Source organism: Gavialis gangeticus, unplaced genomic scaffold (genome assembly GCF_001723915.1).
Source record: "Gavialis gangeticus isolate Ggan-Ray unplaced genomic scaffold, GavGan_comp1, whole genome shotgun sequence".
In the NCBI taxonomy this organism is placed as follows: Eukaryota; Metazoa; Chordata; order Crocodylia; family Gavialidae; genus Gavialis; species Gavialis gangeticus.
Genome location: NW_017728996.1, coordinates 49626246 through 49643365, shown reverse-complemented (window position 1 = coordinate 49643365; position 17120 = coordinate 49626246). Strand labels below are relative to the sequence as shown.

Here is a 17120-nt window from a genome sequence, read left to right as displayed (position 1 = left end):
CCATCAGGACATTTCCCCTGCTTACCACTTTCAATTTCTCTTTGCCCAGTTCTGCCTTTTGCCCTTAGATCTTATGCCTTGCATCACACTCATCAAATCCTCCCCAGCCCTAGTATATGCATCTTTCAGATGCTCTTAGATAGACAACATGTGCCCCTCCTTCCTTGCCTAGCTTGGTGTGCTCTTGATCATGTTTCAAAAATTAATCCTTTAACGGCTGGGAGCTGATTTCTGTTCCTTAGGTCTAAATCTAGCATAAGAGACAAGCAATGCCTCCAAAGCCCTGCACAGGGGTACAGTGCACCTGGCCTGTGAGAGACCTGGGCCAAACTGTGCTGCAATGACTTTGCCTGGTGCATGCCAGGAAGGGCTGGGACATTCAGTGCCACCCATCAGGCTTGGGCACATTGATCTCCCTGCTCTGTGGGCCAGTGTGAGAAGAGTCATGCCCACCTTCAGCTCATTGCTGGGAGAAGCAAAGGGCTGAACAGATCCTGCTCACATGGAGAGTTATTCCCAAGTGGGAAGGATGCTGCTGACACCTATCCTTGTGTGGAGTTGTGAGAACACATTGCAGCCTGGTTATGGACTTTGATGGAGCTACCAGGCCCCTGATCCCCCATCATGCTGAACTGTGAGCATTCATTCATCCTAATCAATATTATATGTGTAGCCTAGTCATTCATCCTGCCCGCAGCACCAAACACCTCTGCCTTAGCACCTTTCACACCTAGCCAACACTCCTGTTTTCAATTAGCAATATGGGAATGGAGGATGGTGTTGTGACCCCTTGTGCTAGTGAGTGTAAAGCACTTCTGGCTTATTTGGTAGCCTAACAGACGCATGTGGTACTGAAGCAAGATATAGAGCAATTAAAAACTAAGCCTGGTGGCTTTGCATGGATCTTGTGCTGCGGGAGGGAATGGAAGCCCTGACACTGTCTTCATTGACAACACACACAAATCCTCCACTGCCAGGGGTTGCAAATATGCAGACCTTGGGCTGGCTCTGACCCATGGAGCCATGTCACCAGGCCTATGGGGGTCCTGGAAGGGTTGGATACCCAGAGGGTCCAGCCACTGAATTCTGGTTGAGGGGGGTCTGGATCTGGCCTGCCAAGAGCCCTGCAGTCCAGATTGCATCCTGGAGGTGGCCAAATAAGTTTGATACCCCCGCACTATGGGGTTCGACCTCCTCTCTGAAATCAATTCCTGTAGCTAACCTACAGTCACCTTCCTGGTACTAAGGCAAACAGAACAAGCCAGCTAATGCACCCACCTTGCTGATATTCCCAGCTCCAATTACACATCAAATACAATAAACCAAATAGCCTCGTCTCTTCTTGTTTTCTTTAAAGTGCATATTCCAAACTTTATTTCATGGTGTGGCTTATTGTGATACCTTGGAGAGTTCATCGTTAACACAGGTTTTTTTGCTGAATAAAGGTACCTATTTCTGGGCTAAATTCATTCAGGAGCCCAAGGTGTGGGAAGAGTTAAAAGAGTTGTTGGTCTAAAAGGTTAAGAACGGTTGATTGTTTCCCTTGTAGATTTCTTGGTTGGTTAGTGGAGCACTTAGGTTATTTGGCTCACTGAATGTGTTGTTATTGTTCATGGCCAGAATCAGACAGTGCTATAAATGCCACAGAGAGCTCAGATTCTTGCAGCTAATGGCTACAAACAGGGGACTAAATTGTGCTTGTAAAATCCAGGCGAATACCACAGGCGGGCATGTGTGCAAATAGGCGAAGGTTGTGAAGCTGCATGTTCTATACTCTCACCAGCTTGCACACGTCACAAGTGCCTCTTTGGCACCTATGATTTGAAAATTAAAGCCTGGCGGGCAGATCCCATGTGTTAATCAGGGATAATCCTGTTCAAGGCAACAGTGCTACTCCAGATTTATACCCCTAGAAGTACATCAGCATCCGGCCCCTGAAGGCGCCAGTTCAGAAAAGCACTTACGCACATGCTTGATTTTAACCATGCGCATAAGTTGCAGTGGAAATCTGCGGCATGTGACTTTTAGGTAATGTGATATAAGCATGAGCTTAAAATTAAGCATGTATTTAAGGGATGATTTCCAAATCAAGGCCTTAAGCACCTGGGGCTTTCTCCTGAGATCTAATGAAACGAGAGGGCTGATTATCTTCTCACACTCCTTGGTAGATATCAGGATTGGCTCCTGGGAAGTTAGCAGCATTATGCTGGTGCATAACTCTTATACCCAGAAAGATACTGGAGCATATTATCAAACAATTGATTAGTAAGCACCGAGAGGATAACAAGGTGATAAGAAACAGCCAGTATGGGTTTATTAAGAGTAAGTCATGGCTAACCATCTTGATTTTCTGCTGTGACAAGGTGATGGGCCTTGTGGATGTTGGGAAAACAATGGATGTAAAATCTAATCACTTTCATAAGATTTTAGACACTGTCTCCCATGACATTCTTCATAAGTAATCTAGGGGAATGCAGGCTAGATGAAATTACTGTAAATTGGGTTCATAACTGGTTGGCTAATAACCTGCTTAAAGAGTAGTCAGTCATCAGTGGATCGATGTCTAACCTCGGGGGGAGGTATCATGTGAAATTCCCTAGGGGTCTGTCTTTAGTCCAGTACTGTTTGGTATCTTCATTAATAACTTGGAGGATGAAACTGAGTTCACACACTTAATAAATTTGTGAATGAAACCACACTGGGTGGAGTAGCAAATACATTAGAAGATAGAATTAGGAATCAAACTGACCTTCAAAAATTGGAAAATTGTCCAGATTAATCAGATAAAATTAGATGAGGACATATGTGAACACCCAGAAAGAGAAAGGAACAATCAAATGCACAAACATAAAATGGAAAGTGACTGGCTAGGCTGCAGTGTTGCAGACTAAAACTCGGATGCTATAGTGGATCACCTTGTGAATATGAGTCAACAGTGTAATAATGTTATCAAAAAGTGCAAATAGTGTATAGCCATGTATTAACAGGAGTGACCCAGGCTAGTCATACTCATCTGAAGTACTCTGTCCAGCGAAGAGTATTGCAGAGTACTGCATTTCAAGACAGATATGAGCAGATTGGCAAGGGTCCAGTGGAGAGCAAGCAAATTGATTAGATGTCTAAAAGAAATGACTTACATGGAAAAGGTTGAAGAACTGAGATTATTTACCCTGAAGAAGAGAAAACCAAGGGGGATTTGATAACAGTCTTCAAATACAAGAAGGATGATTATAAAGATGCTGGGGATAGACTATTCTCCATGTCTGGAAGATACAAGACAAAAAGTAACTGTTTTAAATTGCAACAAGGGAAATTTAGGTTGGATGTTAGAAAAAAAACTCTTTAATTACGAAGATGGTTAAGTACTGGAACCAGTTAACTTGAGAGTTTGTAGCGTCTTTGTCATTTGGAGTTTTTAAGATCAGGATCAAGTTAGACAGGCACTTGCCTAGAATGGTTTAGACAGGGATGATCCTGCCTTGAGCAGGGAGCTGGACTAGATGCGACCTCCTGAGGGCCTTTCCACTCTTATTCTTCTGTGATTCTGAAACTGGTACAAAGTGAGAAGAGAATCAAGCAATGAGAATCAAAGTCCAATCAGAATTACCTGGGAATCATTTCCCCCCCCTAATATTTAATTCTCCCTTTCTCCTTTCCCAACCCCCCACCAGGACTTGATTTTCATTTGACCAAATGACCCGCAAAATCTGGCTGGCATGAAAACCATTTATTGAATGAAAAGAAATTGCTCACTGACCTGGGTTGGAAGACAAAAAACGTTTTGACTGGCTACGAAAACTGACTTGGTCTGAGGTGCAGCCATTCTGAAACGGATTTGTTCGTAAAAATGTAACGTAATAAAATATTGCAGTCTTATGAATAAGCAAGTTTCTAACTGGATGGTTTCTTTCAGAATTAGGAGAGGGGAGGTTTCATCAAGCAACAGAGGTGGATCTGAATTTCATAACCTAGCTCAAACTCTGGTATGCTGAGATGCAACCCAGTAGCAAAGGGAGTTGATTTAGCTTTCTGTTATGCGGCAATCCTTCAGTCTTAATAATTCACTTGGACGCTCCCTCCACCCCACAACTAGTTTTCTCGGCCCTGCCCGGCTCAGTTTATCTGCAACCCTTACTTGAAGGAGGGACCCCATTTTGATGGTGGGATCCACCCAAAAGCCTTGTAATTGAGATCAGCTGCTTGGCCAGCTCTGTTCCCCTCCTGCCTTCTCCACGGGGGGTGTCTCTCGTTCTATGTGCACGTGCGTGTGTCTGTTATATTATTTTTGTCATTCTGTACGGCTTATTTATCTGACTCTTTTGTTTAGCAAAACAGTTTAAAATTCCCTGAGCCTCAAAAAATGATGGTTAGGTAGTTGGACATTATTATTAGTTTCCACCTTTTCATGTTGTTTTTATTATCAGTATTGATTTATTTAAATATATATATATTTCTGTCCCTCCCACCCCATCCCCTCGTTCCCCTGCTCCAGTTGGTCCCATCACTCTGATTGTGCCCTCTCCTCAGTTTTTGCCTTTGATTTTCTGCTTGGCCGACACGTATGGCAGCACCGTCTGGGTGCTCTTGTCTGACACTGTCTGAGTGCTGCTGTTCCGTGTCAGCTTCCGTTGCTGCGCAGCGCTGAGATGAGGGGGGTGCCGGAGGGATGATGGGGGCACCTTGGAGGCAGGTCCTGCTGGTGGCTTGTGTCCTGCCTCGCTGGGTTCCTCCTGAACGTCCTCAGAGGGCGGTGGCCCGGTGTTGCCTTCCTCACTGTCACCGTCCTCATCGTCGTCACAGCACAAGGCATGGTAGAGCACCTTGTCACTGAAGCGGACGCGCTCCCTTGTGCCTGGTGTCCTCTGGGAGTGGGTTTTGTGGTTGGGGACAGAGCTGAAGGCCTCCTCGCTAGAGGAGTCGGGTGTCTCTACCCGGGGTCCGTTGGGGATCAGCACCCCACCGTTCATGAGTCTGTAGTCAGGTTGACGGCCCTGCTGCTGCTGCTGCTGCTCCGAGCCGTCCCCAGAGTCCGAGGGGGTGGACACCTCCACGAAGGAGCAGAACTCCCAGCTGTCAGAGAGGATGTCCGAGGTCATGAAATCCAGCTGCGCGAGGTCGAACGTGCCGCCCCCTTTCTCGCTGCTGGATGTGCTGCTTACGGTTGCTGTGGTCCAGTCATCCGGTTCAAGCTCAAACTCAAAATCAGAGGTCAGCTTGTCGATCTGGCTCACCACCTGTGAATGGAGGTGGAGAGAAGTCAGCAGAGAGCTGGGTGGGGGGCAGCTGCTCCTACCCTTGCTCCTGCTGGAGAGGGAAAGGAGTCACCACTCACCATCACCATGGCAGGGTAAAGAGCAGGCAAGCAGACTAGCATAACTGAGCTGCATCCCTGGGTAAGTCACCAGCTGCCCAGATTGAATCTGAAATTTTTGCATCTGAAAGCCTGAGTCTCTACTGCCTCAACTGAAAGATTGTCTCTCATATTCATCAGGCAACTCAAACCCCCTAAATGCTGTGGCCACTAGCAGGAGACAGTGAACCACACTGTAAAATTGTGGGTTACCATCATATTTCCTCCCTGCATGGGCTAAGTTCACACGAGGCCACAAGTGACATGAGTTTGCTGGGTCTTTGCCTCATTTTGTAGTGGATGTGGGTAAGCCAAGCCAGCAAACACAAGAACCCACCTTTCCTTGCCAGCCTCCCCATCAGCAAACACCAGAACCCAACCCAAGCAATGTTTTCATTTAGGTTTTTGAAACTTTTTGGCCATTTTCTGTTGCCGTGGTTGGGCCCAAGAGTAACACATCCCATTCTCCAGCCCTGTGAGGCCTGTGCTGGTGGAGAAGCTTTAATGCAAATGGCTGGGACCCTGCCGTGCTCCCCAAGTGTTTGGGCAGCTTCTCCTGCACCAACCTTCAAGAAAAATGTATTTGCATTACAGGACTCTGAATGGCTAAGCAGAAAGGAGGAGACTCTGGGACTGGAGCAGCACATGGCATAGCAGCTCTTGGTGGGCTGCAGCAGCCACTGTGTGGCGAAGGGAGCTGGGGCTGAGGCTCACTCTCCAATGCCCCTAATTCCCAGGGTGGGGGAGGCCAGCGTGGCATGCCATGGTCACTGCATCAGCCTACAGGAACCTCACTTCTTGGTTCCTTTCCATAACACACTTTGAAGATCAAGAATCTCAGCTTCTTCCTTAACACGGTGCTGCTGCCCAGCACAAAAGGTTAGACTTCTGTGTATTGCACGGGACACACTTCTGTTTGCTGACAGAAGGACACACGTTTCTTCCCCTCTCCCTGTGAGTCTACTGTACTTCTCCACTCCCTTCTCCCTCTCCACCTCACTCTCTTCTGCTCTCTATTTCCTCCTGCATTCATTCAGCTACTTCCCTCTGGCTCCCCTCTCTCACTGTCTCGTCTCTGTCTCCTCTCTCTCTCACACCCTCCTGTGGAAGAAGAACAAAGCTGGAGGCATTCAGGCAGTTCATGCCAGGGACATGCTGCTGATTATGCTGAGACAAAGCCAGGGTCAATGCCGCGATGGAAAGGATGGATGAGAAAGCACATCGGCAAGGGGAGCAAAGCACATTATCTACCCAGGAGCAGAGTCATTTCCAAGCACACACAAAACAAGAGCACTCCAGAGACATGATACACCTCGCAGGCAGCCATTGAAGGTGGCTGTGGGGAGAGGGTGCTGGGTTAGCAAAGTCAAAGCCTGAATCTGCTGTATTCAAACATCTTGGGACTAATTCTCCTCTTATTTACACCACTCACTCCAGAAGGAAGGAGTGCAACGCCTTGTTCTGGGCTCATACTCATGAACCCTTCCTCCAAGTCAGTCCAGCTGTGAATGGACACCTGGTCACTGAGGCTGGGGAGTCCAAGGCAGCTAGACATGAGGATTGCTACAGTACTCCTTGGTGCTCCAGTGCGTCCATCTGCCTTTGATGCCCCGGCTTCAATGGCCAGGTGCCCACCTACAGTCTTCTGGAGCCACAGCAGAACATCTGAGCTGCCTTAACACCCCTGTGAACAGTGTAGAAAACCTGGTCATCAGTGGAGCTGTGGTGCTTCACAACCACTGAAGCTTATTTTCTCCTACATGGGGCCTGGAGGAATGTAGAACAAGGGTGGAGTAAGCCTCAGCTGGACACTCAACTGGTACAGACCTCCACTGACTCAGGCTCTGGGATCCCTTTAGTTTGCACCACATACGTGGTTCTGCTTTCACATATAAAGGGAACCATCACCAGACTGCAGCTTCCTTTGATGAGGAAGCCAGAAGGGCACCAGTCAGGTCCTCTCTACACAGAGGGACCACAGAGCCCACTTCACATCAATGCAGCCCACTGGTGCTGAGGCTCTTGCTGCTTTGGTTTCATCAGTGCAGCTGTTCTGGTGCAAAACACTCCTCATGTAGACAGGTTGCCATCCCAGACTGCACAGTGGTAGAGCAAGAGTGATGCTGCAGCAGCTGGTGTGAGAAAGAAATTGATGGCAGCCAGGTCCAAGTGGAAAATGGGCAACACACTGGAGTGAGCCCCTAGCCCTGCAAAAAGTGTCCAGGGCTTATTATGCCTCATCCCCAAAACAGCCCCTCCAGCAGCACATCAATCTCTGGCCCTGGGAGGAGGCACTAATTCAGAAGGAAGCATGTCTTCACAGGACCACAGTCTATAAAGCCCAAAGATTTCCCTGAGACTTCCCACCCAACTCCTGCTTCCAGCCCAGTGGTGTTAGGCTAATATTATCCACATCCCAGCCTGCTCTAAACCCCATTCCTGACTTTGTTCTTCTATAACAAAACCACCTTTTCAATCCCATTAAGACTCTCCTGGCCTGCCTTCCCACTGTCCGTTAGCCCGCTGGGGCTTGAGAAAAGCAAAGAGCCCCATAGGTGCAACTATCACTGCTGCATCCCAGTAAAGCAGTGCCTTTGAACAGTGTCTCCCGCACTGCAGTACTCAAAATGCTTCACATACATGAGCTATTTTCCCCTTCAGCAACTTCCAGCACAGCTTGTCACTCCCTATTGCACTGCCAGGGAAACTGAGGCACATACAAGTGACTTTTCTGAGGTCAGAGGCAGCCTCAGTCTCTTTGTTACCAGATACAGAATTCCTCTATATATAGCTCCCTTCCAAACATCAGTCCATCTTTCCTCCATGAGCATAACAAAGCCCATCCCTCAGCTCACGTCTCAACAGCTGATCTCAAAGGTCTTTTCTGAGTTGCAAAGTGTTATAAGCCTCATAATCGATGGAGAACCTGAGGCACAAAAGGGGAAAATGGCTTGCCTCAGCCTACCAGCCACATTGGGACTGGACGGCTGGCCTCCTGTATGCTACACTCACCTGGGACTCACAGGGTCAAGCTACAGATTACTGTCTCAAAGGACCAATCCTGCAGCTCCTTCATAGGCAGAACTTTCACTGTTCTTGCCTGCTTGAAGGTGACAATGTCGGCTGAGTTTGACGATTGGTGGTGATGACTAGTGAACTGCTGTCACATACACAGTCAGAAGCAGGGTAACTTAGCCCAGGCAAAGCTCTGGGCTGCTGTAACTAGACTACTACTAGCATCCAAGCTGGCTTGCTTGACGGTAGCTCCAGTATCTCTGCACCAGGCTGCAATATAAGCAGCCCCTTGGACAGAGCATGAGGAGTAGGTGCAGCAGGCAGTGTGGATTGGCTGCAGGAACAGGAAGAAGAAACACGGTACTGGGTGAGACAGCTCCCAGGACTAGAGAGGCAAAGCCACGGGAAGGCAATATAGTCTACAGCTACTGGGCTGTGAGTCAAAAGAACTTGGTTTTACTTCTGGGCCTACTGCGCAGCCTCACTTCACCTCCTTAAGCCTCAGGCTGAATTTAGTGACTAGCTTTGACCATGAAATAACTAAGGGGGAGAAAGGGCATGACCTTTTATTTCAGCATTTGACTCAGTTTGATTCTTTGTGACACGTGATGCAACTCTACTCCTTGTTTTGCAATGGCATTTTCAAGACCAAATTTTCTCCAGTGTAATCAAGAAAATAAAAAGGTTAACCCCCAACCCTGTTGTGTCAATTGAGAGAAAGCATTTTGTTTCACCCATAGCAAAAGGAGTTTTCTAGGTCTTGTTTCAACAAGAAGAGAACAGACCATTTTTGTTCCAGGGCAGCTTCAACTAACACTTCCCTCAACCCCTCTTCCAGATTTCTAGTCTTGAAAAGTCCAGCTCTGCCTCGAACAATCAAATGCAAAGATAAAGTAATTGGCTCTGTGACACGACAGCTCCAGTATGGGAGTACAGGCTAACACACCTTGCACTCGGACAGTGGAGGTTGACACTTGCCAGCCACCCCCGCTAGTCACTGGCCCATGAGAAGGGAGGACTTCAGTACTCACTAAGCCACACAGTGGAAGGGTCACATAGGGTCTGGCACAGGGTCCACCTTGCCTTGTAATCTGTTTAAGGCAGAGACTGACTGTGTATGCATCTGCGTGTACCAGGGGCCATGATATTGGCTAGGATTATTAAACCTGTGGTTGCCCATCTTTTCCTCGCTGGGATCCACCCTCCAATCTAGCTGAGACCTAGCCAGAATCCTCCTTCCAATATGGAGAGAGCAGGACCCCTGCTCTAGGCACTTCCATCCATCTCCCCTATTCCTAATATGAAACTCCTGACATGGTCAGAGCCCTGACGCAGTGTGCTAGGGCCCACCCTGAGACCACCCCCTTCTATTTTCCTTTGTGCCTCCCTACACCAGTGCCAGACTGCCCCCAAGCTGCATTTACAGCCAGGGAGAATCAAGACTGCATCCTGGGAGACTTTCCACAATCTTTTGCAATCAGCCAAGCTCCAATGCAGGCTCCAATCCAGTTTTAATCCATCAAGGCATTGACTCCAGATTAGCACCACAGAACTGAGACCAGAATTTGGATTAGTACCTCTCACACACATAAGCCTGGCCCATGTACTTAGCTGGATACTTCTTTACCCTCTGGAGGCAGATGGGTCTGTAGCACAGGGCAGCTGATCCTATAATCCAAGCTGCAGAGGTTCTTTGTAGGTGTCTTGCCTTCAATAACAGAGATGATCCTTTCTCTGGGAACCTTTTGGGGGCTATCTTGCAGCTGGGCATGTAACTCAAGAGCATCACTGCTCCTTTTAGTGCAGAGTACCGAATAGGGCAGTCTACAGGCATAGAATAGCAAGAAGTAGGCATAGGGTAGCAAGAATAGCAATGCAGCAGTGGCTTTTTAGTCATTAACAAAACAGTTCTTTTAAAAATGAAAAATAAAGGACCATGATGTGCTGGTTCACATTAGGGCCAGAGAAAAACCTGTGGGGCTGTATTTGGAAACTGCTTTGGGCAGAGGAATAAAGAGGCAGATTTGGAAGTGGTCAATCTTTCTGTCTTCCTCAAAGTAAAACACTGGTGGAAGGTGTAGTCCATCATCCCCTAGTGGCTGTGCTATTACAGAATAGGAGTCTGCTACTGCTGCTAGATCAGAAACCACTTCTCATAGCTCAAGCAGTAGAAGTTAGTGCAGCAGTGTCAAAGACCCACCCTGCCGGTGACCCTGCACTATTAACCCACCACAGTGACTAGTTAGGAAATCCACAAAAATGCTCACAAGGGGCAATCAGCCTCAGAGAAGAGGAGGGTGTCCCTAAAATGGGATCCAGAACCAGAGCCTTGCTGACACTCTAGCTATGGGGCAAGTGGCTTCTGCATTGTGCCTGCTGCTGTGAAATGCCCCTGATCCATCACTCCGTGGGCACTCCTAGAGCTCTCACTAATGTCAGAAACATTTAAGCAGAATCAGGCTCCAGACATCCTGTGATGCTGAAGCCCAGTGCCGCAGAAGGCAGGGGAGCAAGAAAGCTAAGGTTCCTGATCCCTTTCACATATCAGCCAGTGAAAGTTTGACCTTCCCTACCCTACCCATTGCCCTTCTACCCCCTTTTCCATCCTCTCTTGTCCTCCTTTCTCCTCTCCTTTCCATCTCATCCTACCAGGCAGGCAGAGGGTGTAAAAGGAGTATACCTCCTCCCCAGCTCTCAGAGGAAGGGTCTGGTTGCAATTCCCCTGCCCACAGATATCCGAAGGATTTCATGGTACTGACTACGATACAGCAGGGTCTACTGTGTGGCCCTACCAGCTCTCCCTGGCCTCACCAGCTCACTGGCCCTACAGCCAAGCCAACACTGTGCACAGGAAGAAGACACCACAAACCATGGGACTGTGGCTTAGTGCCATCTCCCTGCTCATGGAACATCTTGGCACACACAGGTGGAGCATCTCTGTTGTATTCCTGGCTCGCTGGAGACAGCGAAGGTGGGCAGGAGAAGTCTCCCAGGATACAGTCTTGATGATTGGCTGAGCATGGTCTTCTCTGGAGACCCGGGCCCAAACCCAGAAGAGGGCACCAGGAAGATGTGTTTGGTGTGTCTCACAACTAGTCCCAAGGGTATCCAGAGCCACAGGCTGGCTCAGCTGACAGGCTGTGCTCAGGAGAGGCTCTGAGCACAGAGGTTATAGATCAGGCTGGAAGTGCATGAACAGGATTGTGTGAGGCTCAAAGCTTGGAAGGGTGGCGGGGGCTGCAGGCCCAGCTGTGCAACAGTAGCAGGGCTGCATAGAGACAGCTAGCTTAGCTCTGGCTTTGCTCTAGGCAGTGCTGATGGTCCCTCATTCTTATGGGGTAAAGCACCTACAAATCGATTGACCTAAACTAGGGCTGTTCCAGCTTCTCACCAGCCCTACGGGGTGGGCTTGGCAATGGGTGGTCAGGACATTCACACACTGCTCTCCACCATAGTCTGCACATGCTGCACTACACAGGGTGGATTCAGGTGCTTTCAGCTGCATCTATGAGGCCTTCCCACCCATCCTACTGTGGCTGCATCCCTGTTCCCACAAAGGGAGGCCCAGCTGGGACCTGCAAGGTCTTGACTGTCCTTGGCAGGTGCTCAGAAAATACATGTCCTAAGAGGGCAAATGGGGCTGACGGCACCACCAGGACTCTGTGGTACCCAATGCTCTGCTCTTTGGCACCACCTTGCAGCGAATTTGGGGAAGAGCATTTCTATCCCTTCCAGAGTGCAGGGCCAGCAGTGAATTGCATCCTCTTGGATCTCTGGGAATTGAGTTGTGTTAGAATAATTGATGCACACGTATGTTTTTACATGTTGGGCAAATTCCTGCCCTCATCTAGTCCTGTTAATAGATAAGAATGATTCCTCTTTGGACTCAGCAGGCAGTGCCTCTTCATCAAATGGCCACACATTGTGCAGGGCTGGGGAGATGCCTGGAGAATTCATGGATCAGGACCAAAGTCAGACCTATGCTACCACCTAAAATCAGAGGAATTGCAGCAGAGGGAAGTGGGGCCCAAGGGAAGCTTCTTCTGCTTCCTGCTTTCTTCCTCACCCCTCTCTTTGCCCTTGACCCATTAGCTCCAGTTCAATCCACTGCTCATTTCACTGGTGCATTTAGGCTGCAGCCAGGGTCTGGTATCAGGAACATTCAGCTGCAAAGCCAGATTTTAGCCCTAAGCAATCTGCCAATGAGAGTTCAGGGCCAAAGGGGAGGGCAGCGTGCAGGGGAATGGCTTTCTTCAGCAGCCTGAGAGGGAAAGGTGGGCTGGTAGTTCATTCACGAGGGCTATTCATAGCCCTAAGACATGGCTTCTATGGAGTTTCCTGCTGTGCACTTGCTCACAAAGCTATTAGCAGCAGCCAGATCTTTCCCTTGCTGCGTAAGGAGTTCCACAAAAGGCCCCCATGAAAGCACTGTGCCTAGAAGCAACATCCTTGAGCATGTATTTACTCCACAAACTGGGTACTGGGCTCATGAAGAATTTGAAACATATGTCACTGCAGAGCATAACCCCTTCCTCATTTCCCTTGTGCAGGTACATGATATACAACATTGTTAGACAGCTGCCATATTCTGCCCCGAGAGTGGCTGGGGTGATCCTGGTGGAATTTACTTGCAGTAAGCTTACTCTTTACATGGCCTGAAACTGCTCCCACTACTGCCTAAATGAACTGGCTGTTCCTTTATACCAGTGGTTTTCAACCTTTTTTCATTTGCGGACTCCCACAACATTTTGAATGGAGGTACTGGCTCCTTTGAATTGTAAGTGTGGGTATTCACATAATTTTCATTGATCACAGTCATCTTTTGCATGCCCCTTAGACACAGTCTGCAGACCCCCAGGGCTCCACAAACTACAGGTGGAAAACCACTGCTTTATACAATACAATGGGACAAGACAGAGGTGCATCGGCAAAGCTGTGTGGAACCCAATACTGGGACAGCAGCAGGGCTACAGATGTTAGGGCTGACGTACATCTTGAATGGGGCTGGCTTGTTCCTCAACTCCCTGAGCATGTACTTGGCCAGCTTTCCCCAGAGAGTGAACTGCTGGTGCTGTGGGGCAGACAGATACAAGATGCATTGGCTGAGAAGTTCCTCATACAGTCTCCTTGTGCCTAGATTTGTTCTTTGTTAAAGGGGGCACCAAGACCCTGATGTCAACATCACAACTAGCACAATTTAAGGCAGGCATATGAAATGGGTACAATTTCATAAACTAAGGCTGAATTCTCAAAGACTCCTAGAGGATTTGGACAGTTCGGCCCTGATCCACACTGGCCACGTTTACACATGCCCCTGGCTGCACAATTGGTACTGTGCAGTCATTTTGTACTTGCTTTAGCGCTAAATTACTGTGTAGTACCTGCAGGTACTGCGCAGTCTTGGCATTGCATGGGTCATTTTTTACCCTAATGAGCAGTAGCAACGAGTGTAGCTCATCACTACAGCAACATAGCACCTCCTGTAGATGCACCCACTGTGACATAGGTGCCTATTTCCCACTGGAATCTATAGGAGAAAGGGGCCTAAGTCTCTTTCAGGATCTGTGCCCTATGCGGGGGTTCAGATCACTTGGGTAGCTCTGAAGACCTCAGACTAACTTATAACAAACACCTCTGGACAACGAACCTGTCTGCAATTCAGATAATGCCATAGCTTTATACTGAGCCAACATCTGTAGTTCTATGCCTCCTCACCCTCTTGTCACCCCTCACTCCTTTGCACTTGGTCCATCATGAATCATGAACCTAGGGGGAATTGATCTTGATTCCCGGCTGAGCTGATTATGTAATTAGTACCAAATCATTCAGAGGTCTGTGATTGCACATTACTTCAGATGTGGCTGAGAGCAGAATTTTGGTAGTCCTGGGTTAAATTCCCCACCCTACCACAGATTTCTTGTGTGGCCTTGGCCAAGTCACTTAGCCTTACAGTGCCTTGGTTTGCCATCTGTACAATGGAAATAGCAGCATAAGAGCATACTAAAGACTGTGGAGTACCTGGAACCTACAGCGATAGGAATTTTATGGGAAGGGGAGATGGGCTGGTCTGTTGTGCTCCTAGAGAAGAAGGTAAGGGCTCGGTAGGGGGAGCAGGTGAAGGAAAGGTGTCAGGAGTGAAATGGAAAGGAAGGAGGAACAGGGCTTTGTGAAAAAAAACACAGGAGCCAAAGTGATTTAAATGAGAGCACAAGGGGCTGAGTATCTAGGCTGAATTCCCAGCTCAGTTTGAGCCCTCATGTGAGCTAGAGTCTGCCTGTGTCCCAGTTCTGGCAATGCAGATCCATCTGATCCCCTGGTATTGTATTTTGTGGACTTTTTGCATTTTAACCAACCCTTTCTGTCTTCCACCTCTTGCTGATTTAGCCTAGAGGCTTCTTGGGGCAAGGACTGTCTCTTCCTTAGTGTTTGTACAGTGCCTTGCACAACTGTTCCTCAGGGGAGAACAACCAGAGGCAAATGGCAGCGATGCCACACGCATGTTTTACTACAAGCAGCTCAGGTATGAGGCTGAAGAGGGCAATAAATGGAACTAGACCAGACTAGAAAGGGTGCCTGGTCTCTGCAGCCACTTCAGGGTGCCCATTATCACAATGATGGTGCAACAGCTGTGAGAGTGAGGGAAGGGGTTTCGAGCCCCTCACCTCCAGCAGTGTCTCCATTGCTTGGGGCGCTGAAAATTCACTGGAGAAAGCCCTTGAGAATGTCTGGGGAGGAAGAGGCTGGAAAGGGTGAAGAAGTGGGTTGGATGAACCAGTTTTTTCCCATCCCTGCCTTGTACAATCAAAGGTTTCCTTGGGAGAAGAAGGAGGTCAAGGTATCCTTCAGCCTTGCCTGGCTTGGCTGCATACGAAAATAACCTGCCTGGCTCAGCTGCCCAGGGAAATGATAAATGTCATAAAACAGAGAGATGCAGCAAAGGAAAGGAAGACAGGAGCATTGGCCAGGCTGGCTCCAGAGCTCAGGGCAGAGCCGCCAGCTCCCGGGGAGCGCTGTGCTGCAGGGTGCTCCATTTCTGAGTGGCATCCCCCTCCCCACACCACTCGATTATGTTGGGGGCCTCCAGTATTACCACAAGCCTGGGGCTGACAGAGGGGGGTTTGCTCTGGTTGGAACGAGGCCTGAGGGATTTTGTCCATGGGACAGGAGCCTTCTCTGACCCACGGTCTTTCTACCGTAGGGCTGAGGCATGGGCGCATCACAGGCACCTTCTGTGTTCAGAACAAGGCCGTTGCTCTGAGTGAGCTGCTGAGCTGGAACTCACTTGTATTTGATGTAAAACCCCAACTCCCAACCCTCTCCTCCTACAAGCAGTACCCAGCACAGCCGCTGCCAGTGACACTCAGAGAAGGGCACCCCCTCCTCCTCGCCTGCCAGTGTGAAAGAGAGTGCACCCCCTTAGTTAAGCCACTGAGGGTATGTCTATGCCAAAACCTTGGCACTACTGGGTGGGGATGCCCTTGAACCTGTCCTACCCACCCTCTCCAACCTGCCTGTCACAGCAACGAGGAGGCAATACTGCACTGAGGGTGGCAGCCCCTTGCTGCTCTCAAGTGCCTCAGAGACAGACAGTAAGAGCAGTGGGGCGACAGCTTCCCATTGCCTGACTTCTGGCTTGGGCGAGGATGAATGGGAGCAGGCGGATGTGGTCATCCTTCTCAGGAGCACCACAGAGGTGGCATAAGAATATATTGGGGGGATCCCACTACTCCCAGGCTGGCACTGCTTTGCTGAGTAGCCATAAGCCAGGCTGTGTGTGCAGCCCCTAGCACCAGGGGGGCCCTGAGCCAACTTGGGTGCTGCCAGAGTAAGCTCCTCCTGTTTCCATCTACTTTCCCCCATAGGTGGTGTCTCAGGATTGTGTTTTTGGCTTGGCTCTGGCTTCAGATTGCTCACACTTGAGGCATTCTGTTATTTCTGCACAGCCATGCGTGTGTGTGTGTGTGTGTGTGTGTGTGTGTGTGGTATTTCTCTCTGACTCCTGTGTGGGAGGCAGAGCACGAAGTGAAAATTAAAATCAGCAGCATTTTTAAGTGCATGTTTTTGGCAGAGTTGCTGGATTTCCTTCCCTCCTTCACTGTTCTCTCCTCAGGGGGAATTGGCAGAGGGCCGAGCGTTAAGCTTTGCCTGCACAGAGCACCTCTCTGCAGTGATGCGGTGGGTAAGCTCGGAGCCCCGCACACACCAGAGAACGTGCTGGTGTGGAGAGCCGGGACTGGGCTGGGGAAAAGGGCCCCTGGACCTGGGACTCCAGGGAGCCCTTGGGTAAAGGCCACTCTCAGATGAGTGTGGTTGCTCTGCAGCCCTGTGCTCTGTTGTGCGGTGGAGAGCTCAATTTGAGGCCTTCCCCTGGCCTTGTGTAAAACTAGGGTATCCAACTGGCATGACTGGGACTTGGCTGGACATCTGGAAGCTTAACTTCTGAGCCCTGGGGGAAGAGGTTTTGCTTCAGGCTACAATGGGCATCCTGGTACCCTCTACTGAGGACAGCCACATATGGGTTGTAGGGCTCAGATGCGATGCAGATTCTCAAACCTTTATACCGCCAGCTCAGGGAGGAAGCAGAACATGGGTTGAATGCCTGGTCCTGTTGTGAGGTGCTGAACAGGGTAGCATAATGCATCTGGGAAGTCACAGAATCATAGAAGTCGGGTCGGACGGGACCTTGCAGATCTTCAAGTCTGACCCCCTGCCTGGGCAGGAGAAAAACTGGGCTCAGATGACCCCAACCAGGTAG

At 49.2% G+C, this 17120-nt stretch overlaps 1 protein-coding gene across 2 annotated transcripts in view; it reads right to left on the bottom strand.

Moving 5' to 3' along the window:
- Positions 1-2292: 2292 nt before the first annotated feature.
- The window catches only part of CUNH15orf59 (chromosome unknown C15orf59 homolog), an 87573-nt gene continuing 72745 nt past the window's right edge, over positions 2293-17120 (bottom strand). Inside the window, exon 2 of one of the 2 annotated variants that reach the window (XM_019504479.1) lies at positions 2293-5234. In XM_019504479.1, the coding sequence (XP_019360024.1) occupies positions 4524-5234 (711 nt within the window). In that variant the 3' untranslated portion in view covers positions 2293-4523. The remainder of the gene's footprint in view (positions 5235-17120) is intronic. The other variant, XM_019504478.1, reaches the window with a different exon arrangement.